This window comes from Crocuta crocuta, unplaced genomic scaffold (genome assembly GCF_008692635.1).
Source record: "Crocuta crocuta isolate KB4526 unplaced genomic scaffold, BGI_CrCroc_1.0 scaffold17, whole genome shotgun sequence".
Classification (NCBI taxonomy): domain Eukaryota; kingdom Metazoa; phylum Chordata; class Mammalia; order Carnivora; family Hyaenidae; genus Crocuta; species Crocuta crocuta.
The window spans coordinates 1,925,625-1,952,288 of record NW_027532041.1 but is presented as its reverse complement, the minus strand read 5'-3'; the positions used below and the strand labels follow the sequence as shown (position 1 = coordinate 1,952,288).

General features: G+C 35.8%; 1 protein-coding gene across 2 annotated transcripts in view; it reads right to left on the bottom strand.

Moving 5' to 3' along the window:
* Positions 1 to 1,576: 1,576 nt before the first annotated feature.
* Positions 1,577 to 26,664, bottom strand: part of CUNH1orf141 (chromosome unknown C1orf141 homolog) — a 35,373-nt gene continuing 10,285 nt past the window's right edge. The window contains exons 4-7 of one of the 2 annotated variants that reach the window (XM_077776353.1): positions 19,512 to 19,609; positions 5,814 to 5,883; positions 4,357 to 4,546; positions 1,577 to 2,623 (exon numbers count right to left, since the gene is read on the bottom strand). In XM_077776353.1, the coding sequence (XP_077632479.1) occupies positions 2,075 to 2,623; positions 4,357 to 4,546; positions 5,814 to 5,883; positions 19,512 to 19,609 (907 nt within the window). In that variant the 3' untranslated portion in view covers positions 1,577 to 2,074. The remainder of the gene's footprint in view (positions 2,624 to 4,356; positions 4,547 to 5,813; positions 5,884 to 19,511; positions 19,610 to 26,664) is intronic. The other variant, XM_077776354.1, reaches the window with a different exon arrangement.

Here is a 26,664-nt window from a genome sequence, read left to right as displayed (position 1 = left end):
TTCTTTCTAAAAGATAAAGCTCACAAGTTCCAGCAGAAACTTCCAAAAACAACTAAAACAAAATTCCTCACTTCTAATCTGCATCTACTTTAGGCTAAAGTTCAAACACTGTAGTGTTTCCAGCATTTAATTTAGAAAAGACACTTTTGGGAACATCTCTTAGGATGTTATATTAAGAGCAGGGTAAAGGGTGGAAATAGGAAGGGAATTTTTTTTTTAAATATTTTTATTTATTTCTAGAAGAGAGAGAGAAACAGCGTGAGCAGGGGAGGTTTAGAGAGAGAGGGAGTCACAGACTGAAACAGGCTCCAGGCTCTGAGCTGGCAGTCAGCACAGAGCCCGACGCGGGGCTTGAACCCACGAACCGCGAGATCATGACCCAAGCGAAAGTCGGACGCCCAACCGACTAAGCCACCCAGGCGCCCCTAGGAAGGGAATTTTTAATGAATGCTTATTATACTCAAGGTACTCCACATTAATTTTTTAACACTGAAAATACTGCAATAAGGTACTGTCCCTTCTCAAGGGGAGGATACAGTAACCTGAGGCTCAGATAGTTTACATTGTTTGCCCAGGTTTAGTCATATCTGCCCAAATCCAAGGCCCATATTTCATTACCTTATAGTGAGTATCAAGAAAAACTACCATCATTAATTGTACTATTATTAGGTATGTTTTCTATTTCTTATTATTTTTATTGTTAGTGATTAAAAAGTTTGTGTTTTACCTTCTGAGCCAGCAGGGCAGTTAGGGATACTGTTTGCTTTGCAGTGAGCCTGGGAGGAGGGACAACAAAGATGGGATGGGAGTGGGGAGGTGAAGCAAATGGATGACAGCAAGCCAAGAGAACAAGAGGATCAATCCTTATTTGCTGGAAAAGAGAAAGATGACTTCATAACTTTGAGGTGCTGCTGCTGCTACTCCTCCAATAACCAGAAGAAAGGTAAAGAACCAGGAATGCATGTATTCACCTCTTCTACTTCCTACATACCTGAGCCCATCACCCTATCTTAAAGCTCTTGCTTTAGGTAAGTACTTGCTTTTCCCTCACTTAGCGTTTCCACTTGTACACCACTTCCCCATCCCCTCCCCCATCTCCATTTTCTCTCTTTGCCATTCTATTTTAGACCCAAAACCTGACTCTACTTGGGAAGAAGTGCCCAAAAAGAGCATTGATGGCCCACAGTAAAGAAAACCTCCAGTGTGAAGTGGAAACAGGAACCTTGAACATATTTTATGTCCTCAACCTTTAAAAGTTTCCAAAGACCCCCAAAGCCTCCCCTAAAAGAAATGTTCCTAATTAAACCTACTTCTCCTCATGTACTAAAAGTTCAGATTTTTAAAAAAATTTTAAACAAATGGATTAAAAACGAAATTTTGAAATATAACTTATTGAAATACAGTAGATCTTGGTATCAAAAAATTTTAGCTTATTGCAGATTATTCTTTTAAATTATTTAACAATTCCAAAAAAAGTCAAAGTTGTACTTATAAAAGGCATTATAAAGCAACGAGTTCCAATGTCTACTAACAAAAAGCTACTTTAAATTTTACAAAGTGTTTTTAATTGCAAGAGTTGCTAATGTAATCCTATTTTCCAATGATTATCCAAAATGCTGATATATAATCATATAATTCCACATGCGTCAAGTTAATGGTACATTTGTCTTATTTGATATTCAATTATTGAGCAAGGTTATTGATGTTGTTTGGCTTCCAACAGCAAATTTCCAGAGACGGTGTATGCCATTCCTGGTCCCAAATCAGACTTTACGATAGAAATGCTGATGATTGAAGAATCTAATTGAGATCATAAAAATTCATGAATTAGTCCCTCTTGCTGACAATTATTTCCTAATTTTGTCTTTTCACTTACTAAAAATATTGGCTTTTCTTGAATAGATGACTGTTGATTTATAATTCCAATTTTTATGCTTTGCTTTCTTATGCCATCCATTAGGACATTATTTAGGTAACAGTTTCTTCTATGATCTTGGAACTTCACTATTTTCTTTTTGTTACCTGAATATTGCTGTGTAAACAATATTTTTTGAGGGGTCTAATTTTCACTTGACTAGTTTAACAAATCATCCAAGAGTGTTACATTATTTAACTTATGGACTTTGAGTGTATTTTTTAAAGGCTTTGAACAATATTTGACAGGTAAGGTACTGAATTTGCTAATTGGTATTACTGTAGAAAACATTCTTTCAAAGTTGCCATGTCTAGCACTCATATCCTGAGTAACAGTTTTTGTTAGGCTGGAAAAAGTCTGTGAGGAATTATAGAGTTTACTCCAGGATACGTTTTCAAATGTCTTCTTACTAGTTTTCTTCCTTTGTTTACTCTCTACAACTCTATGGCCCACTTCAAAAGATATTGCTTGTATATCTCTTTTCCATGCTGTAGGCAGAATTCTTTTAGGTTTGGAAGGAATAATAAATTGATCCCTAATTAAAGATTTGAGGATTTCACAATTTCTTTCTAAGACAAAATCTTCTCTTTTATGTGGGTAAATGTTTTCATCTTTCATACTATGGAGAGGAAGCTTATTTTTTGTCAAAAGTAACATTTGTACATATCCAGTTTCATGGAAAATTATGGGATTTGTGTCATTTTGTTCCTGTGGATTAAAGAAAAGAGTACTTAGTCATCAGTCTAGTCGGACAAGAAGACTACATTTATTTTTAAACATGAAAATAAAATGGTAAAGTATCCTAAAAATGACTACAGAGAAGTTTTTAATATGAACAATAACAGTATTCAAACACACAAAAAAAGATGTGCTTATATGTGGCACACTTCCTTCTCTTAATAATCTGTCAAGATGTTAGGGGTAAAATCTGAACTTTTGGGCTATGAAAATCCTTTCTGAAATAAAGTGAGATATGACAAAATAAATACATCTCTTAGATGTCTGAGATGTCATTGGAAAAATAGGATAGTTGGTGGGATGGAACATTGCTCTGGCATTTTTCTTAGGTTTCCATGTCCAGAAATAAAAGGCATACCAAAAAAAATGAATTGTCAAAGGTCATAACCAGATTTTAGCCAAAATTACAAAGTCTTCATATCCTAATAAATATTCCAAGAATCTAAAATTATCTTTATATTATATTTAATCTTGTACTCCAACCTTTACGACAACATTTAGCACATAAAAAGCACTCAATATGTATTTGTGGAATAATGTAGTCAGAGTAATAGATTGACTTAAAAATAGACTATTTTTGTCACGGTAATAGCAAAATTTGTGTGTATGAGCTACTCATTAAACTCTTTCCCATATTTCCATTATGGGGCAAAAGGATTAACTACAAATAAACTGGTCAAATATGCATATTATCAGTTTTTACTTTGCAAACTTTAAGTCAGTGATTGCTACCTTTCCTTTAGAAAGACAACTCATGACATAAGAAACCAGAATCATCTAATTGTACAACAGTATACTTAGTGAGAAAGGTGTATAATTGCTTATAATTACTAAAAAGATGATGAAAGATCTGGTTTTGCAATCCATTGGGATGTCAGTGTTACCTATTTAGCCACAGTAGTGAAGACTTATTTGTTTAAATTTTTGGTCTGTCCAATGCCTCTGAGAATTTTCCACTTTACAAATCTCTGTACTCTTACATAGAGGCAGAAACTAACTTTATTAGCCTCCCTTGAGGTTAGGGCATAGGCATGTGACCCATGCTCTGTCAATCAGATATACCTCAGATAGTTTTCAGTTCATAGAAAGCAAGCACTGGGAAAAGGTGGGCTATTTGAAAATGACTTTTGTGAAAATGGTAGTAGATATACCTGCTTTGAAGGGCAGCAATAGCAAGGGTCTTAGAAATAGCATCTTCTATCGAGAATCAGAGTCATAAACTCTGTAACGAAAGCATGGGTCTGGGTGGAACAGTCTGGGTTGTAAATGGGGGACTCCTGACTGGGTAGCTTTTAAGCCAGATTGTTTCTCCAGCCTTCCTACAGGCTCTGTGAGCTATCAAATAGCCTTTAATGTATGTATTTTATGATTCAGTTAGCTAAAATAGATTGTTAGAAAAGTGGAATGTAATGCAGTCATTTTAAAAAAATACAAAATTTGTTCTATATTTCTTTTATAATCAAGAAAGTTTGACAAAGCCTTTTGCATAAATAAAGACACAAAATTTTCAGTTGATGAAGAGGCATCCCAGTTTTGGGGTGGCGGTTCTAAAAGGAGCACTGAGAATCTAAGTGTGGTTGTCACTTTGCAATGCAAAACTGAGAAGTAAAAAGAATTTATCAAAGATTCTAGTCACTAGAATATAAGATTCCTACAAGTAGTACTTATGCCTGTATTTATTGAACAATAGTAGGTATTATTACCATGTGGGAAGTTACTGTCTTTGCTGGACTAATGTTGATTATCTTGGCATTTGGTTTTTTAAGTTCATCCTCAAAGCACAAAGGGAGCAAGCTTTTCTTACTTACTGAACAATATTCACTTAATTGATCATTTCTGATGGTTTTGTTTTCTTTTGTGCTAAAATCATCCATCTGTGGGGGAGATTTTCTTCTGAAAATGAGCACAAATTCAGCATAAATAATGATTGATTTTAGGACTGATTCTAGTTTGTCAGTTCTTGCTTGTCTCCCCAATCTCTGAAAGTCACTGCCAACATTTCCTCCAAACCCTCAGCCACATACTTTCAATCTGTCAAGACTATTCCTTCCTGCCTTGTTAGGGGAAATAGCAAATGTGGGGGAAAAGGAGTAATACAATAATACATATGTCTCTTTGGCTTTTGAGTGGGGAGGAGGTATATTATGCGGATTGAGGAGAAAACCAAAGGTAGAGAGGTATTTGCCACATCCTTTGTTGAGAATCTGGGGAAAAGGTATTTTGCAAGGCAGCTTCCTGACACATAGGGTGGCCCCAGCTTTGTTAACAGAATGCAATGGTATGGTATGGTTACAGGCAGAAAGAGTATATAACTTTCATTCCATATTTCCTATGGTTCACATGTGACATGAACATTGAGTTTGGCTTACCAAGGTGGTTGCCATGTCAGGGGTGAGGTATCCCATAGCAAAGGCCTAGCATGAGTGAGGCATGGACAGTCTAAGGACAGATGAAAGTCATGACGGAGGCTCAGAGGGTTCTACCTTAGTAATGAGAGTTGAGAGTGGATCCTATCCAAGTTCAGAAAGAATAGATCATACATTCATGAACCATAGATGTCAGCAGCCTCAGAACACCTAGGAATGAGACCAGCAGCACAAGGACATTGACCAGAATACTTGCTCAAGTCTCTCTCTCTCAATATCACAAAGTCTAGTGAGCATCTCATTCACATACTCAGATACCATCTTAAGAAAGAAAGAGGACTGCGATAAACTTAAAGAGGCTATACATTATTGCTCCAAAGTTTAAAACATGCTGGATTAACATGATTTTACTGAGTCTGAGGATCTAATGAAAAAGATCAGAACTTTATACAAAACTACACAGCTATTTTTCTTACATCCATATTGTAGTATATTAATCTTGTCTATACTACAAAAACACAACTGAATTCTCTCCATTCATTTTTTTCCATGTTCTTCTTTCCATTTGCCTGTCAACTTGAAGCAGATAGAGCATGTGCTCAAGGTATGATTGTGATGCTGACTAGTAGGACACTCTTAGACCATTCACTGGATTATGGTATGGACCTAAATGGTAATAATAAGCCAGAATACATTCATTCTGTTCCAGTAAAAAAAAAAAAGTCTAGAACTCTTCCTATTTAAAAAAAAATCATTGAACACAATAAAATATGAAAAATGTTAAAATAAATTACCTTTTGTTGACAGAATCTTCTAAGTGACCAACCAAATCAGCCGATTCGCTAGGTTTTGTTCTGGGTTGAGCTGAAATTATAAAAGATTTTCATACAAGACACACATATATCATAGCATTTAGAAAATTCCTTCTCTAAAATAATTTACAGAGTAAAATAACAATGGAAGGCTCATGGTATAGTGCTTGATCTGAAGTAGCTACTCAGTAAGAACTTTCTTAAGTGAACAAGATAGAACTGGAAACCACTGAGGCCAAGGATCTAATATTTGGCTAAGACAAATCAAACATAAAACTGACCTTGGAGATTTTTGTGGGAGAAAGACATTCCCAAATTTTCTAATCTCTCCAACACATAAGTCATTATTAGCCAGCAGGAAGCCTCAGATAGTTAAACACTGCTGGTAAATGGGGAGGTTGGTTAGCACAAGTCAAACAGATCTTGCCACCTAGCAGGAAGGAAGTGTCCAGGGTTGAACTCATCCAAATATGCCTGGCAGACACTCCAATATTTCCTTACATTCTTTGAAGTGTTCCCAGGCACATATGGTATTAACAGTAAATCCAACTTTTCTTTTGTCCTGAAGTAATTTGTATTCTAGTGCAGTGCTTCTCAACGTTTTCCACATCATGGCAAACACACTAATTAATATTCTTTTATACACTACACTGAGGTCACACAATTGAGAAGATGTGTAGCCAAACTGACATAAGGCCAACCCCAGCATTCTTGAAGGCTGAAGGATCAGTATTTCAGCATAATAGGTTACCACAGAAGCTCTATTCTAGAGAAAGGAAATAGTCAATAAACAAGCAAATAAACAACACATAAATACATAAAATAATTTCAAACACTTGTAAGTATTATAAAAATATATAAACATGGCACTTCACCTATGGTGAAGAGGCCTTTCTCAGGAGGGCATATTTGAGTTGAAGTCTGAGAAAGAAGAGGCAGCCAGGTGAAGAGCTGGACAAACAGACTACTAGGCAGAGGAAACCGCAAGTGTAAAGGCCTCAGTGTGAAATCAGCTTGGAATGGTAAAGGAGCTGAAAGGCCAATGCTGCTGGAGTGTAGTGAATGAGGGGGAGAGTGGAGTAAGATAAGATGAGACAGGTAGCAGGAGCCAAATTATAGAAAGCCACATAAAGCCATACCAAAAACTTAAGACATTATTCCAGTAAAATAGAGATGATTTAGAAGGCATTAAGCAGAGTAAGAAAGTAGTTTGATTAATGCTTCAGGAAGATCACTCTGCTCTGTTCTGAGCTCTGTTGGCTTCATAGAATGAGTCTGGAAGCTCGTTCTTCCATTTCTAATTTTTGGAACAGAACAGAAGAGGTACTAACTATTCTTTAAATAACTGGTAGAATTCCCCTGGGAAGCCATCTGGCCTAGGACTCTTATTTGTTGGGACATCTTTGAAAACCAATTCAATTTCTTCACTGATTATGTCTGTTCAAATTTTCTATTTCTTCCCATTTGAGTTTTGGTAGTGAGTGAGTGTCTAGGAATTTGTCCATTTCTTCCATATTATCCAGGTTGTTGGCATATAAGTTTTCATAGTTTTCTCTCATAATTGTTTGTATTTCTGTGGTGTTGGTTGTGATCTCACCTCTTTCACTTGTGATTTTATCTATTTGGATCCTTTCCCTTTTCTTTTTGAGAATTATGGCTAGGGGTTTATCAATTTTGTTTATGCTTTCAAAAAATCAACTCAGATTCACTGATCTGTTCTACTGGGGTTTTTTTAGATTCTATATTTTTTATTTCTACTCTAATCTTTATTATTTCTCTTCTTCTGCTGGATTTGGGCCTTCTTTGCTGCTGTCTTTCTAGTTCCTTTAGGTGTGAGGTTAGGTTATATATTTGGGACCTTTCTTGCTTCTGGAGATAGACCTGGATTGCAATGTATTTTCCTCTTAGGACTGCCTTTGCTGCATCCTAAAGGGTTTGGAATGTCATGTTTTCATTTTCATTTGCTTCCATGTATTTTTTAACTTCTTTAATTTCCTGGTTGACCCATTCATTCTTTAGTAGGATGTTCTTTAACCTTCATGTTTTGGGGTCTTTCCAAGTTTTTTTCTGTGGTTGATTTCAAGTTTCATAGCTTTGTGACCTGAAAATATGCATAGTATGTTCTCATTCTTTCTGTACCTGTTGAAAACTGTTCTGTGACCCAGTATGTGATCTATTTTAGAGACTGTTTCATGTATACTCGAGAAAAATGTGTATTCTGCTGCTTTAGGATAATAAGTTCTGAATATATCTGTAAGTCCATACAATCCAATGTCATTCTAAGACACTGTTTCCTTACTGATTTTATGCCTTGATGATCTGTCCATTGCTGTAAAAGTGGAGTATTAAAGTCTCCTACAACCATAGTATTGTTATCTATAAATTTATTTATGTTTGTGATTGATTGATTTATATATTTGGGTACTAACACACTGAGGGCACAAATATTTACAATCATTAGCCCCTCTTGATGGACAGACCCCTTAATTATGATATAATGCCTTTCTTCATCCCTTGTTAGTCTTTGGTTTAAAATCTAGTTTGTCTGATATAAGTATGGCTGATCTGGCTTTTTTTTTTTTTTAATGTCCATTACTGTGATAGATGATTCTCCATCTTCTCATTTTCAATGTACAGTTGTCCTCTAGTCTAAAATGAGTCTCTTGTAGGCAGCATACAGATGGATTCTTTTTAATCCATTCTGATAGCCTATATCTTTTGATTGGGGCATAGAGTCCATTTACATCAAAGTGATTATTGAAAGGTATGGATTTAGTGTCATTGTGTTATCTGTAGATTTCGTGCTTGTGGTGATATCTCCCATCCTTTGTTGTCTTTGCTGCTTTCCACCTACAGAGTCCGCCTTAGGATCTCCTACAGGGCTGGTTTAGCCATCATGAACTCCTTTAATTTTTGTTTGTCTGGGAAAGCCTTTCTCTCTCCTTCTATTCTGAATGACAGCCTTGCTGAATAAAGGAGTCTTGGCTGCATATTTTTCCCATTCAGCACATTGAATATTTCCTTCCACTTCCTTCTGGCCTGCCAAGTTTCAGTGGACAGGTCTGCTATTAACCTTATGTGTCTACCCTTATAGGTTAAGGCCCATTTATCCCTAGCTGCTTTCAGAATTCCCTATCTTTGTTTTTTGCCAGTTTCACTATGATATGTTGTGGTGTTGACCTGTTTTTGTTGATTTTGAAGGGAGTTCCCTGTGCTTCTTGGGCCTGGATGCCTGTTTCTTCAGCTATAAATTGTTCAAATAAACCTACTGCCCCTTTCTCTCTCGTTTTCTTCTAGAATTCCTATGATAAAGATGTTAGTCATTTCGTTGGATCATTTAGGTCTCTAATTCTCCCCTCATGGTCTAGTAATTTCCTCTCCCTTTTGTTTTCAGCTTCCTTATTTTCCATAATTTTATCTTCCTATTCTCTCCTCTGCTCTTCCATCCTTTCTGTCACTGCATCTAGTTTATTTTGTATCTCAGTTATAGCATTTTAAATTCGTCTTGACTAGTTCTTAGGCTTTTGATCTCTGAAGCACTAGATTCTCTGCTGTCTTCTATGTTTTTTTCAAGCCTGGCTATTAGTCTTATGACTATTATTCTAAATTCTTTTCGGATATATTGTTTATATCTGTTTTGAGAAATTCTCTGGCTGTTACTTCTCCCTGGAATTTCGTTTGAGGAGAATTCTTCCATTTTGTCACTTTGGCTAGGTTCTGTCTTTTACATGTTTTAAATGCTTGTAATGTGTCCTGCACCTGTGAGAAGTACAGTATTATAATGGGGTCATATACTGCCCATGGCCGGGCACTTCAGGAAGTGTTTTTGCATATTGCATGCACTCTGTTGTGTGTATTTGGCTGCTCTATCCCACTGGTCAGTCTTCTACAAAGCTTCTTCTTACTTGTAGTGGTGGATTGTTTAGACCTTCCACCAAATGTGTTTTGATTTGTTTGTTGAAGTAACCCAGGAAGAAAGGAAAGCTCCAGGGGTCTGATCCCATACAAAGATAGAAATGAAAGGGGTGAAAAAAAAGACCAAGCAGAGAGAATCAAAGAAACTATAAGACTTAATCCAGAGAGGGAGAAAGGAAAATAAAGGAGATACAGAAAAGGTGTAAAAAGAATAAAAATGCCTGATTAAACAAAGCAGAGAAAGAAAGAAAAATATATGTATATATAAGATAAGAACTGATCAAAAATCAAATCAGAAACTATGAGCCTGATTCCAAAGGGAAAAAAAGAAGAGGGTAGAAAGAAAAATAAGAGAAAAGAGGAGAAAAGAAAAAAAAAGAAAAAAAAAAGAGCAACAGACTAACATACAAAACCATAGGAAAGTTAGCTGTTGGTGCCTGGGACCGGTGGCTGTGCTGGTCTGAAGGAGAGGCCATCTGGTTCGGTCTTTGTCAGTCTCACTTTAGTAGATAAACAGTTGCTAGGCTCTGTTGCTAGGGATGAGTGGGGTTTGGTGTAAATGGGTCCTGCCTCCACTGGGGGCTGCTGTGCTGCTCCCTAAAGCCCCACCCGGTTGGTGATGGGGAGAAAAATGCCGAAATCCCAATTTCTCCTCCCCCACCAGGGGACTTGCCCTGTTCCACAATCTCCTGCGCCTCCTAGGCACTCAGCTGGGATTCAAAACCCCAAGTTTTAAAGGATTCCACACTACACAGACCCGGTTCTGCCCTGCAGATATGGCTGGTGCCTGCAGGGTCTTTTGTCCTTGGGGGGCAATATACATTCTTCCCCTAGTACTTAAGGGAAGTGACTGTCCTCTCCCAGTATGCCCCTGAGATTGCTACAGTGCCCTAGAGCTGGCTCCCCTCCTCCCAAGGCACGCACATACTGCTGCAGGGGTTTTGGTCTGGGAAAAAGTCCCATACTTTTTTTTTTTTTTGAAGTGTGGATGCAATTTATTTATTTATTTATTTATTTAATTTTTTTTTTAAACGTGAAAATTTTTATATATTGGTTGGGTCTGGTAAGATTTTTTTTTTAATTTTAATTTTTATTTATTTATTTATTTATTTATTTTGGCAAATAGTTTATTGTCAAGTTGGTTTCCATATAACACCCAGTGCTATCCCCACAAGTGCCCCCCTCAATGCCCATCTCCACCCTCCCCCTCCATCCATCAGTCCTCAGTTTGTTCTCAGCATTCAAGAGTNCTTTTTTTTTTTTTGAAGTGTGGATGCAATTTATTTATTTATTTATTTATTTAATTTTTTTTTTAAACGTGAAAATTTTTATATATTGGTTGGGTCTGGTAAGATTTTTTTTTTAATTTTAATTTTTATTTATTTATTTATTTATTTATTTTGGCAAATAGTTTATTGTCAAGTTGGTTTCCATATAACACCCAGTGCTATCCCCACAAGTGCCCCCCTCAATGCCCATCTCCACCCTCCCCCTCCATCCATCAGTCCTCAGTTTGTTCTCAGCATTCAAGAGTCTCTCATGGTTTGTCTCTCTCCCTTTCCCCCACCATTTCCCCCCTTCTTCTACCCCATGGTCCTCCATTAAGTTCCTCCTAATCCTCCTATACGTGCAAACATATGATATATGAAAACTCCAATCTTCAGCTACTCACGCTGTTTGCAAAGTAGGACTGGCACTGTCTGTATTTCTTGTTCCCCAGTCCATGGTCTGGAGAGGTTTTTCTCTTGTGCTAACACAATACTGTGATCCACGGCTTCTCTTTTCTCCCTTTTGTCTCTCCATGGAAGGCGATCCCTCCCCTCCATGCCCACTCTGTTTTATCTCCCCCAATTCACATACAGGTCCCACCAGGCTGTCACTCTCTACTTGTGGAGATTTTCTATCACTCTGCAGATAGATTTCCTGGGTGTTCCCAGTGTTCTGGTTTGAGGGACGAGGGAAATCCTGGTCCCCCTACTTCTCTGCCATCTTCCTCCTCAGATTATTCTAGATTGTTATTAAATAATTATCTTTCAGTTCATTTCAGATATAATAGATTATTTTTGATGTTTTTGACATTTGCAGTATTAGTCTTTTGTTTTCTTTTAAATTTAACTTAATTGAAGTATGATTTGCATACAATTAAATGCATGCATTTTACATGTATAGTTTGATGAATTCTCACAAATACATATATTATGTAAGCATAAAAAAATTGAGACTTTGACTGTTTCCATTATTCAAAGATAGTTTTCCTATGCTCTTTTGCAGCAAGCTCATTCAATTTGTTCTGTTCTCTTTTTCAAACACATTGCACTGTCTATCTCAGCGTTGGATACCTGTTTTCTTCCCTTAATGTACTATCTTGTCTAATCCAGTGATAATTCTGTCCCTTCACATTGCATTCTATGTGATTTTCCTAAACTTGCTCTTCAAACCAGCAGAAAATAGGAAATAATAAATATTAGAGCAGAAATCAATGCTATCGAAACCAAAAAAAAAAAAAAAAAACAGACAACAAACAAACAAAACAAAAAAGAATAGTAGAACAGATCAATGACACCAGAAGCTGGTTCTCTGAAAGACTTAACAAAATTGATAAACCCCTAGCCAGTTTGATAAGAAGAAAAAGGAAAGGACCCAAATAAATAAAATCAAGAATGAAAGAGGAGAGATCACAACCAACACAGCAGAAATACAAACAATAATAAGAGAATATTATGAGCAATTATGTGCCAATAAAATGAGCAATCTGGAAGAAATTTGCAAATTCCCAGAAACATGTAAACTATGAAAACTGAAATAGGAAGAAACAGAAAATTTGAACATACCCATAACCAGTAAAGAAACTGAATTAGTAATCAAAAATCTCCAAAAAAAAACCAAGAGTCCAGGGCCAGATGACTTTCCAGGGGAATTCTACCAAACATTTAAATAAGAGTTAATACTGAATGAACATTGATGCAAAAATCCTCAAAAAGATATTAGCCAACCAGATCCAATAACACATTAAAACAATTATTCACCACAACCAAGTGGGATTTATACCTGGGATGCAGGGCTGGTTCAATATCCACAACACAATCAATATCATACATTGCATCAATAAAAGAAAGGACAAGAACCACATGATCCTCTCAATAGTTGCAGAGAAACCATTTGACAAAATACAGCATCCTTTCTTGATAAAAAGAAAGTAGGGAGAGAAGAATCATACCTTGAGATCATATAAGCTGTATATGAAGGTCCCATATCTAATATGGGTTTAGATATCATTCTCAATGGGGAAAAACTGAGAGCTTTCCCCCTAAGGTCAGGAGCAAGATAGGATGTCTACTCTTACCACTGTTATTTAACATAGTGTTGGAAGTCTTAGCCTCAGCAATCAGACAACACAAAGAAATAAAAGCCATACAAATTGGCCAGGAGGAGGCAAAATTTTACTCTTCACAGATGACATGATATTCTATATGGAAAACCCAAAATATTCCACCAAAAAATGATGATCCATGAATTCAGCGAAGTCTGATCTAGAACTGATCCATGAATTCAGCAAAGTCACAGGATATAAAATCAATGCACAGAAATTAGTTCCATTCCTATACACCAATAATGAAGCAACAAAAAGAGAAATCAAGGAATCAATCCCATTTATAACTGCACGAAAAAACATAAAATACCTAGGAATAAATCTATCCAAAGAGGTGAAAAATCTATACACTGAAAACTATAGAAAGCTTATGAAAGAAATTGAAGAAGGCAGAAAAAAATGGAAAAATATTCCATGCTCTTGGATAGGAAGAACAAATATTGTTAAAATGTCAATACTACCCAAAGCAATCTACACATTCAATGTAATACCTATCAAAATACCACCAGCATTCTTCATAGAGCTAGAAGAAACAATTCTAAAATTAGTATGGAACCAGAAAAGACCCCGAATAGCCAAAGCAATCTTGAAAAGGAAAATCAAAACTGGAGGCATCACAATCCCAGACTTCAAACTGTATTACAAAGCTGTAATGATCGAGACAGTATGGTACTGGCACAAAAACAGGCACTCAGATCAATGGAACAGAATAGAGAACCCAGAAACGTACCCACAAATATATGGCCAACTGATCTTTGACAAAGCAGGAAAGAATATCCAATGGAATAAAGACAGTCTCTTCAGCAAGTGGTGCTGGGAAAACTGGACACCGACATGCAGAACAATGAACCTGGACCATACTCAAAAATAAACTCAAAATGGATGAGAGACCTAAACAGAAGACAAGGAGCCATCAAAATCCTTAAGGAGAAAGCAGGCAAAAACCTCTTTGACCTTGGACGCAGCAACTTCTTATTCAATACTTCTCTGGAGGCAAAAATAAATAAATAAATAAAAATAAAAAATAAAAAATAAAGGAAAAGAAAAAATGAACTATTGAGACCTCATCAAAATAGAAAGCTTCTACACAGTGAAGGAAACAACCAAAAAAAACTAAAAGGCAACTAACAGAATGGAAGAAGGTATTTTCAAATGACATATCAGATAAAGGGTTAGTATCCAAAACCTATAGAAAACTTATCAAACTCAACACCCCAAAAACAAATAATCCAGTGAAGAAATGGGGAAAAGACATGAATAGACACTTCTCCAAAGAAGACATCCAGATGGCTAATAGACACATGAAAAAATACTCAATATTACTCATCATCAGGGAAATATAAATCAAAACCACAATGAGATACCTACCACCCCTCACCTGTCAGAATGGCTAACATTAACAACTCAGGCAACAACAAATGTTGGCGAGGGTGCAGAGAAAGAGGAACCCTCTTGTACTGCTGGTGAGAATGCAAACTGGTGCATCCATTCTTGAAAACAGTATGGAGATTCCTCAAAAAAATAAAAATAGAACTACTCTAAGAACTCACAATTGCTCTACTAGGTATTTATCCAAAGGATACAGGTATGGCTGTTTGGAAGGGGCACATGCACTCAAATGTTCATAGCAGCACTATTAACAGTAGCTGGAAAGAGTCCAAATGTCTCTTGGTCTCTTGTGGATGGAACTAGAGTGTATTATGCTAAGTGAAATTAGTCAGCCAGAGACAGACAAATATCATATAACTTCACTTACATGAAGACTTTAAGATACAAAACAGATGAACATAAGGGAAGGGAAGCAAAAATAATATGAAAACAAAGAGGGGAACAAAACATAAGAGATTCTTAAATATGGAGAACAGAGGGTTGCTGGAGGGGTTGTGGGAAGAGGGATGAGCTAAATGAGTAAGGGGCATTAAAGACTCTACTATACTCTACTCTAATCATTGTTGCACTATTAACTAACTTGGATGTAAATTAAAAACTAAATAAATTATTTTTAAAAAGAGAGAGAACACTAAGAGTATGGTAGAATGACTATTTGATAAGGAGATTGATTTGGGTGTGAATCACAGACCTAATCAGATATCCTAGTAGGGACACTGCCAGTTTGAACTGAAGGGGATGGAGAGGGGAGTCTGTTGGACTTCTTGGGTTTTACAGGACAGGACCACAGAGCTATTCACTGCAAATATGTGCTATTCTTCAAGACAGGGAAAGAATGACCATGAATGAAATTCAAAAATCATCAGAGCTGCCTCCTCAGTTACAAATGGAGTTACTATTGTCTCAGTTTCAACAGGACAAACAGCCCCCACTCAACACCTTTGGGGTAGGGCATCCCAGAGTCTGGGATGCATGACCCTTACGCTGTAGGGCCTGGACCTCTGCCCCAGTGGGTCCAGAACGCAGAGTATGGAGTCAAAGAGAATTATTCTTTAGTCTTAAAATCTTATTAAGTTTACCTTGCTAAGTTTGACTTGCTTGGGATCCATCAACCCTTCTTTCATTTTATTTCTCCCTTTTGGAATCAGAAGGCCTATCCTGTGTCTGTCTGACCTTTGCATTTTGCAAGCACATATACTGTTTGGTTCCAGAGGTTCACATGTAGAGGGGAATTTTGCATCAGGATAAACCATACCATGAATCTCACCTATATCTGATTTAGATAATATTTAAATCAGACTTTTTGGATTTTAACAATAATATAAAAGTCAGACATCAGTAAAATAATTTAAGTGTTCTAAAATACTTTTATTGTCCAGAATGAGAGTAATAATATATTTTGAAAGATTACATGTTGTAATTTCTAGAGTAATCATTTAAAGAATAGAAAGAGTATATAACTTCCAAATTAACAAAGAGGAAAAGTGAAACTTAAAAAATTCAATTCTAAAGAAAACATGAGAGGACAGAAAAAAGCATAAAATCAACAGGGCAAATGAAAGAACAAAATAAAATGGCAAAATTAAATCCAAAGATATCAGTAATTACATGGAGTGTAAATGGACTAAATGCTCCATTTTAAAGACAAAAATTACAATAGATTTTTAAATTTAATAGTATGATGTTTATGAGAGATAAATCTAGATTACAATGTTATAAGAAGGTAATAAAATAATGGAAAAAGATATACCATGAAATGGTAGCCAAAGAAAGCTGGGCAACTACAGCAATATTGGATAGTAAGACAATCATTTTATAATGAAAAAGGTTCAATTCACTAGAAACATAATAATTCTAAATATTAATGTAATTGATAACATGGCCTAAACTATATTAAAAATTTATAAGGCAAAATTTGACACTACAAGGTAAAATACAAACCTGAAATTTCTCATTAACTGACAGAACATGCAAACAGAAAAATCAATAGATACAAAAGAGTTGAAAAATAGAGTGAACCAATTTGACCTAAGAGACATATACAGAACACCATACTCAACTACTATAGAATATATGTTATTTTCAAGTGCATACAGAGCATTTACAACAATTAACCATATATTGAGTGATAACACATGTTAACTAATTACACAAAACTGAAATCATATGGAGTATATCCTCAACCATGTAATTGTGCTAAAAAGCTATAGTCAAAAGATAATTAGAATAGCCTCAAATATTTTGAATGAAGATATATGCTTCTAAATTACCAATGGGACAGAGAAAGAAATCACAATAGAAAATAGAAAAAATAGCCATGATATTCTTGGAGAACAAAGTTGGAAGACTTGCTCTATCAGATTCAAGGGTTATTTTAAGCTACATAAATTAATGTGGTATGGTGTTAATGAACAAACAGACAAATAATGAAACAGAACAAAACCCCAGAGCAAAGAGCCCAGAGTATTAGGGAAAGAATAGCCTTTTTAAAAAATTATTTTTTAAATGTTTATATATTTTTGAGAGAGAGAGAGAGAGAGAGAGATAAAGAGTATAAATGGAGAAGGGGCAGAGAGAGGGAGACACAGAATCTGAAGCAGGCTAAAGGCTCTGTCAGCATAGAGTTGGACACGGGGCTGGAACTCACAAACCATGAGATCATGACCTGAGCAGAAGTTGGACACTTAACTGACTGAGTCACCAAGTTCCCCAAGAATAGCCTTTTAAATAACATGCTCAGATAACTCTATATCCACATGAAAAAAATAAACTTGACCCTTACCTCACTCAAAATTTAATTCCAGGTAGACTTTAGGCCTAAATATAAAAAGAAGAACTAAAGTATTTTACAATATAAATAGGAGAAGGTCTTCATCATCACAGAGCAGGGAACAATTCCTTAAATATGCTACAAAGCATCCTAAACAAATGGTGAAAGATTTGGTATACTTCACTTTATTAAAGTGAAAGAATTTCTCTTCATCAAAAAGACATCATAGAGTAAAAAAAGAAAATATTCACAACACAGAAAACCAACAAAAAAACTAGTCACCAAAATATATAAAGAAATTAATGAGAAAAGGACAAAAACCTACTTTTAAAATGAGCTAAGGCTTGGATGATTTCCAAAGTGTAAATTTACTTGGTCTTATGAAAAAGTTCTTAAACTTACTAGTAATCACAGAAATGCAAATTAAAACATAATGATATACTATTACATATCCAGTAGATTGCTAAAATAAAAATCTGGCAGTTCTTATCTTAGCAAGAAAGCAGAACAAAAAGAATTCTCCCAAATCTGACAGGAGTATAAAACGGTACAAATACATTGGAAAGTTTGTCAGTATTTATACAGTTGAAGATAAGTACATTTGGCAATATAAATCCTGGATATATACTCTCAAAAAATACACATATGCAACAGGAGCATAAACAAGAATGTTCATTTCATCATTGTAATGGTTGAGAAACTAAAACTTAAAATTTCAACAGTAGAATAGATGAGTTGTGATATACAATTGATCCTTGAATACCATAGGTTTGAACTGCATGAATCCACTTACATATGGATTTTTTGATAGTACAACACTGTAAATGTATTTTCTTATCCTTATGATTCTCTTAATAACATTTTTCTTTAGCTTACTTTATTATAAGAAGATAACATATAATACATATAAAGACAAAATATGTTTATATTATTGGAAAGGTTTCTGGTCAACGATAGGCTAATAATTGTTAAATTTTGGGGGAATCACAAGTTATATGTGGATTTTTAACTGTGCTTTGGAGTCAGTGCCCCGATGAAGTTGTTTAAGGGTCAACTGTACAGGATTTTAATGATGGAGAAGATAAATTAAGAAGGGAGACTGAGGAGTGAAATAGCAGGAAAACAAGAGATATGGGTTCCAAAACCCCTAAGAGGAGAGTTTTCAGAAGGAAGGAATTATTGACCAACTATATTTGTTATAGAAAGGTGGAAGAAAATAAAAACAGAAAACTATTATTTGGATTTAGCAAAGGAGATTGATCAGTGCAACTTCAGTAAGATGGTGGAGACAGAATCCAGACTAGAGTTGTCTGAAGTTTGAACAAAAGTGGAAGTAGAGACAGTGTATATAAACAAATCCTTTGAGAATTTAGATGATGAAGAGTATTAGAGAAATGAGGCAGTATGGGGCAATGTGGAGTAAAGGAGCCTTACTCAGTCAAAGAGGTCAATGAGAATGATGCAATCGAATGGTATTTTGATAATTCCAGAGAAAGAAAAAAAAGGAACACAAAACACTCAAATTCTCTGAAGATCGGCCGTGCTTGTTCTTAGCTGACAGATTCCTTAATGTTCTAAGAAAGTTCCTTTACAGTTTCTGTAAAGTTAGTTTTTATTAAGCAAGATGTCCATACTCGATTGATTTTTTAACAATAAAGAAACTCTTAGGGTTGAGCTTAAAGGAAACTCGGATGCTTTCTTTCAAGAAAAATAAATATATAAACAAAAATATATTCTTAATTTGTGAATTGTATAAATTGTCCATTCTGATATTTAACATCTCTACCTCTCGGGAAATTCTTCTTTATAGCTCACTGAAATCTTTCACACTGCAGTTACACACCATATGCTTTCAAGAAAATTCTTTCAACAGAAACATCCAATGGTCAAGAACTTTTAAGATATACATTAATAAGGGGCGCCTGGGTGGCTCAGTCAGTTGAGCATCCAGCTTCAGCTCAGGTCATGATCTCACAGTTCCTGGGTTCAAGCCCCACATCAGGCTCTGTGCTGACAGCCAGCTCAGAGCCTGGAGCCTGCTTTGGATTCTGTGTCTCCCTCTCTCTCTGACCCTCTCCTGCTCACACTGTCTCTTTCTCTCTCTCAGAAATAATAATAAAAAAACAAACAAAACATTAAAAAAGATATACATTAATAAATAACAAAGTATATGATAAAAGCAAAAGCACTCATTCGTAAGTTAAAGGAGAAGTAAATATGTTATGCACAGCCTTACCTATTGACTTCCTTTCTTTATTTTTTGTATTTGTTGGTACAAAGTGTGGCATAAAATCATTCTTTGTAGGTTCAGGTTCATTTTTAAAGGTGATATATCTAGAAAAAATAAAAGTAATCTAAGTTAAAATAACCAGAAAAAATCTACAAAACTAATCTAAAAATAAATTTTGAGAAATGTGGTGAAGTCCCAATTACATAGATTAAGATGTTGTTGTATTAATACTATTATGGTACAGAGTGTAAAACGTTGGTACTAAGCCAGAGATGAAAGTATTAGGGATAATCCCTTGAAGTAGAGACAGACAGGAAGCTACTGTTGTCATAGAGAGGGCACTCTAGGAAACTATAGTTCACAAGCTGATTAACCTTTTTTAAAAATATGCTGGAAATTCATTAAATGAGATATTGGGGACTTTGTCGGACATAAGTCAAGGTGATGGGACTCAGAGTTCGGGTCAGTTCAGATACCAAAATAATATACCAGATAGGATCATAGCATTTATTTATTATAAGAGAAAATTTCTCCACTAAATCCTTTGACTACTGATGGTGTGTAATAAAGTTAATAGTATTACATTATTCATTATATTTCTGACCTCTAAACACTGGAATAATCCATGACTCAGTCTTTTGACCTCAAACACTCATCCTCAGTTGATATCTAATCTCATATCTTCACATATTATCTAAAGGGTCATTTATAAAGGGAGATTTATAAATCCAGGTGTTCAAACTCCTCTCTGAGCTCCAGATTTATATATCCAACTGCTACATGACTTCTGCTATCATAGGCATCTCAAACTTAACACATTCAAAACCTTATCTTTGCTTCCGCTTCCTTCCCAATCTTTGAGGCTTCCCCATCTCCATTCAAACAAAGCCTTAGGCCCAAAACTCGACAATATCTCTGATTTCTTTCTCTCACTCCTCATTCCCAACTGTTGGTAAGCCTCACTAGATCTTTCTTTGAAATGCATCCCAAATCCAACTACTTCTTTCCTTATTACTTCTACCCAAGTCCAAGACACCTTCCCATCTGAGCTACTTCCATGTATCTGTTGCCTTCTGCCTGCTCTCTCGGCTATCACTCATCCCCTACAGTCTATTCCCAATGCGGTCATGGTGGCATCTGTAAAATAAACATGTGATTGCCATTTCCCTCCAAATGTTTTCTACTGGACTCAAATAAAGTTCAAAATTCTCACTCCAAGAATATTCCCCAGCTATTGCCAAGAGTTACTCCCTTAAGTTATAAGAGAGCATTTTGTAAGACCCTGCTCAATTTCAATCTCTGTACAACCTTTAATTTACTATCATTTTCTTCATAGTACTTATCACTAATGGATTTACATTAAATATTCATTTGTTCATTTAGTTTATTATCTGTCTTCCCACCTTATCCTAAAATGTAAATTGAGGGCAGATTTTGTTCACTCTGGTATTCCCAGCACCTAGCACATTGACTGGCACATAGTACAAGCGCAATAAAAATCTGCTGAGTGCACAAATTGTCCTGGTAAATTTTTATTAAACTTTCTTATTATCTTCTAACTTCCAATGAGACTTTAGTTTATTCTCTTTGGATTTTTCAGTAAACATTCATTTAATCTTCATAAAACATTTTATTCCTTTCAAAAAATGTATATTTTTGTCTTATGTTCTTATCTAATATCATTGGCAAGTACTTGTAGAATAGTATAGTATACTGGTTAGAATGAGAATCCTTCTGCTTCTAATTTAAGTGGGAATGTGTCAAGAGTTCCATTCTAAGGATGAAGTTGGCTATATAGTCTTGTTAAGGAGTAATTTTTTTAAATCTTTATCTTACTAAGGTATTTTTCAAATACACTTACAGAATATATAGAGATGTTTGAATATGGATTTCCTTATGGTGAACCAAAGAGTGTGGAGTTTGGAGTCGGACCTTACTTTGCATCTTGACTCTATGTGAAGTTCTGCAGAATACTGATTTCCTTTGAATCTGTCCTTCACAGGCCAAATGTGGTAATAGCTACCTTATAGGGTTAGTATAAGAATTATGTAAAATAAAGTTTAGAAGTTGCTTAACAAAACATTTGGGACATAGGAAGAGGTCAAATTTCAGTTCAGTTGCTTTATTCTTAGCTGGGTTGGTTTATAAGATTCATTATACACAAACTCTGTTCTCAACTGATCTTGACTTTCTTTTCTAGTTTGTATAGTCTCTTGTCATATTGTTTAAAAACTTTATTATATGGATTAATTTTAAGGATTTAGTTGACTAATAATTAAAATATAAATCCTGCTGCCCAGAAGCAGAGAGGCTTATGGGATAGATAAATGGGGTATATAAAGACAGTCCTATAGAGAACTGTATCAGTTCTCTGAGCCTCAATTCCACAAGGCAACAAGCAGAGGGCCAGGCCAGATGACTTCTGCACACACAGTAAGTTACTAGGAGAGTGGAACCCTGAGCTTACAGAATGCAAATCTTTTAAAATGAAGAGTAATATACCTGTTCTTGTTCAAAGAAAAGCACTACTTCTTTCAAGTTTGTTTGTTATACAAAAACTCTTGAGAAGCTAGCTAGGAACAAGGTAACCAGTGCCTCTGCTTGCAAGATGCACAGAAATACAAAAGATTGGTGGAGAATTTCTTCTCAACAGTAGGAAGAAGAAACGGGAGGATAAGAGCCTAAGAATAAAAACTGAGTTCTTCACATTACGTTCTCATGTATATAAAGAATGGAACTTGGATTATGAATTTGGTGGTTTAATTCACTAGCACAAAATCATAAATCTGTTTTTTATAAGCTTTATTGGTTTTGAACTGCTTATATATTTTTAATTGATCCACCTTCACTCACTCTTTCATGGTCTTATATTTAGAAAAATCCCCTGTGAAATTACATCCTGTTTCAGTTGAGTTAAAGGGAATATAGGTAAAGGCCTTGACTCTGTGCTGCATGGACTGGAGTTAAAGGAAGGAATGGATATGAAATGTCGTTGGCACACAAAAGGAAGAAACCCAAGAGCAGGACACAGCCCAGATGGAAGCATGGGGATTGCTTTAAAAGCTGCCTCTTCCCAACTAGGAATCTGTTATGGGTAACTTCCCTGGAAATGCTTTGGAATGTTTTATGATTTTACAGAACAGCCACTGTCAGATGGAAGAACAGACCTTTCATTCTGGTATCATGGGATCATTCCAAATATATATATTTTTGTCATAAAGACATCCCGTTTGGATCTTTATTTCACTTATATTTGATTTTAACTTAGATAAAACATTTCTCCAGGTAAATTTCTCAGAAAGAATATATAGGTGGATTACCTTCTAAAGATTTTCATATCCAAAAATTTCTCCTTTCTTCTCATATATAAATGATGATTCATCTAAATAGAGGATTGCTGGATTGCCATTCTGTTCAAAGGTTTAAAACTGTTCATTGTCTTCTAGCCTCAGAGATGCAGATGAGACATATGAAACTCATTTGACTTCATTTCCTTTGTAATTAACCAATATTTTTCTGCCTTTGGACTTAAATAATTTTACTGTAAGTCTAGCAGTTGGTAATCCTTTTTATCTGAAAATTCAAGTCTGTCTTCACAAAATGTCATTTTTTCCCTTAATATTTCCTTACCATGTTTCTTACTTTCCTGATTTATGTATTAGGTATATATTTACAGGTTGACTATCTTGAAACCTTACTATATATCCCTTTTCAATCTTTTCCATTTTATTTTTTGTATTTTCTTAAGATTTTGCTTCTATTTGACCTTCTAGACTATCAATCCAGTTTTTATCTGTATGCTATTTTTATTTTTCTACTCAATTTTTTAAAATATTTTTATTTATTTCTAGGAGAGAGAGACAGACAGCACGAGCAGGGGAGGGTCAGAGAGAGAGGGAGACACAGACTCTGAAACAGGCTCCAGGCTCTGAGCTGGCAGTCAGCATGACCTGGGATTTCTCTTTGACCTCTCATTTCAGTGAGTGTGAGTTCCCTCAGCATATATAAATGTCAGGCTATTTGAGATACAGGTAATATCAGTCAGTGAGAGAGAAGATTATTTTGCAGAGTATCAGTGGCAAACAAGCTGTCATAGGAGGGTCTCTTGATTGAGGGAGTAACAAATGAAGAGGCCTCTAGAAATGTTTCTTAAATTTCCATATGTATATTAGAACTATCTAGGGTGCTCTGAAAAAACACCAATGCCCACACTCCTCCCCCCCACCCCCCTCAGAGTTAAATCATGATCTCTAGGCAGGGTTCAGCATATTTTCCAAAAAGCTGTCAAGTAGGCAGTCAGTGTAAAGAGGCCCTCCTCTAGAATGTCAGGTTTATCCAGGTATGAGCAATAATAAGGAGTCCTCTTCCAGCTACAGAGAAGAGAAAGTGTTCAACCCAGTAGTGAACCTCTCCCCACAGAGCGCTGGAGTTGAGACTGTTACCTCCCCAGAATCCTCTTGGAGCCTTGAAGGAGCCTGTGCCTGCATAATTGAGAAATGGTGTGGGCATCAGGAATGAGACATGAATCTCTGCTACCACTCACATAAAAGCCTCCATCTTCTCTATCCTTCCTGTTCCCAGCCCACCTCACCCTACTTACCTGTAAGTCATATTTTACCTAAGATTTTAGAAATGATTGCTATATGTAAATATGGCTTGTGACTCTCATTACTATCTTATTTTTAATGATTAGAATATATGATTGTATATTTCAAAAATACAGCATATTTATTTTTCTATTTTTTTAGTATTGATTTCAAAAGTAGAACCTAGTGATTCATCATTAACATACAACACCCAAAGCTCGTCACAAGTGCCCATCCCCCACCCACCACCCCTCCAGCAATCCTCAGTTTCTTCTCTGTATTTAAGAGTCTCTTATGGTTTGCCTCTCTTTCTGTTTTTATCTTATTTTTCCTTCCTTTGCCTATGTTTAATACAGCTTATATTTTTATTGCTGGGTTTTGTTTTTGTTTTGTTCTTTTCTGAGTGCCTATTTTAAACTCTTCACATATTTCAATACATTTAACTTGCAAAACAACCCTATGGAATACATACTATTATTATCCACACTGTAAATATGAGCAGACTGAGACACAAAAGATTACATAACTAGTCCAAGGTCACAACTAGTAGAAAGCAAAGCTAAGATACAAACCTGGCAACTGACCTATAAACCTCTTCTTAATCTCTATGCCAGGCTAATGTCACACAGTGTACCAGACATGCATATTGAACTAAAGGAAGAAGGAATTTGACCAATTAAATTTCACTATAGACTTCAGGAGAATCCTTTATTAATATTTAACTCTCTTTCCTATATGCAAGTTTATCCTTTTGTCATAAAACTTTTTCTAAAAGTAATATTCTTTTGACAGGTCTCAGTATAGATTTCTTTATAGGAAAATAAATCTAATGAATAGCCCCTATTAATCTATTAATCTAAAGGAAAATATTCTTGGGGCACCTATATGGCTCAGTCAGTTAAGTGTCTAACTCTCGATTTCAGCTCAGGTCATGATCTCATCATTCTTGAGTTTGAGCTCTGAATAGCCTTCTGCACTGATAGAATCCTGCTTGGAATTTTCTCTCCCTCTCTCTCTGCCCCTCCCCTGCTCTTGCTCTCTCTCTCTCTCAAAATAAATAAACTTAAAAAAAAGAAAAATATCATTTTTTTGTAATTTCAGTAGCCTTGAATTATTTCCCGAGGTAACTTTCAGTGATAATTTAAATACCTTTAATCAGTCTCCTTACCCCTAACTTGTTTTCTATTTCTTATCACTTTATAAATGCTAAAATGGCCATTTTCATCTGATAATGCAATATTAATGCTTAAAAAATAGAAAAATCACTTTGTCTTTCTTTTATTTTTTCAAAGGAGAGAGAGAGAAAGAGAGAGAGCAAGCTCACCAGAGGAGGAGGGGCAGAGAGAGAGAGGGAGAGAAAGAATCCCAAGAAGGCCCCACATTGTCAGCACAGAGCCACACTCGGGGCTTGATCCCATGGATCTGAAGATCATGACCTGAGCTGAAACCAAGAGCTGCACACAAACAACTGAGCCACCTGGGTGCCTCTCTTTGTATTTCCTTTAAAATACCTTATTCTAGGTAATTTTTAAAAGGAAGTTTTGCTAACATGAATATGACTTTTCTGTAAAAGGTCCACTTATGAAAAGTTGCAGAGAAGAGTAGATTTGGTGTTTACTGAGAAATCTTAGAGACTATATACAGATTAACTGAGGTCTCTCAGTTAATATTTTAATATTTAATCGGTTCCCATTTATCCGAGAAAAATGCAAAAATCCTGAGCTAATAGTTACATGTCTCTGGGAGTAACTGAGAAAAAAACCCTAATAATTTGAATAGTTCTCAATCTTAGTTTTATGTAAGAATCTTTTGGGGAATCTTAAAAATAGTAATACCTGGGATTTACTCCAAACTAATTAAAGTAGAAACCAATTATTTTAAAGCTCCCTGAGTAATACTAATGTGCAGGTGGGTTGAAAACTACTACTCTGAAGGTGAAGCACAGCTGCAAATAAACCTGGTAAGGTTTCATCAGTTAGGTGATCACAGCACCAGGCTGTGATATTCGGCAAACTGTATGGGAGAAAACTGGAATGAACAGATGTTAGTGTTGGGCAGCTAGATCAGCAGAACATAAGCTAGAGCAGAAAGACTCAAAGGTTGGTCCCTGGACCAGCAGCACCAGCATTTCCTGGAAACTTACTAGACATGCAAATTATCAGGCCTCACACAGACCTACCCAATCAAAAATACTGAATCAAAAACTCTGCAAGTGCAGCCCAGCAATCCATGTTTTAAAGAGCCCTTCACGTTTGAGAACCACTGAGCTAGAACAGTGCATCTCTGTCATTAGTCTTCACATGAATCAGCTGTGTGAAGTACATCTGCCATCATGGCTCAGTGTAGGAGTGAGGTTTGTGAGCACTGGTGGAGACTGGCATCCTGAATTATAATTAACAAAACTTACAAGACCAGGTCCCTGTATCTCCAGATATGGAGGAACTGAATTTATCCAATATAACCAATGTAACCTGGATATCATTGTTGATATGAGGACAGAAATGTTCTGTCTTATGATCTGTTACTTAAGCAATCATTCTGTTACAGCTAAAAAGGACCCCCTGACAAGAATG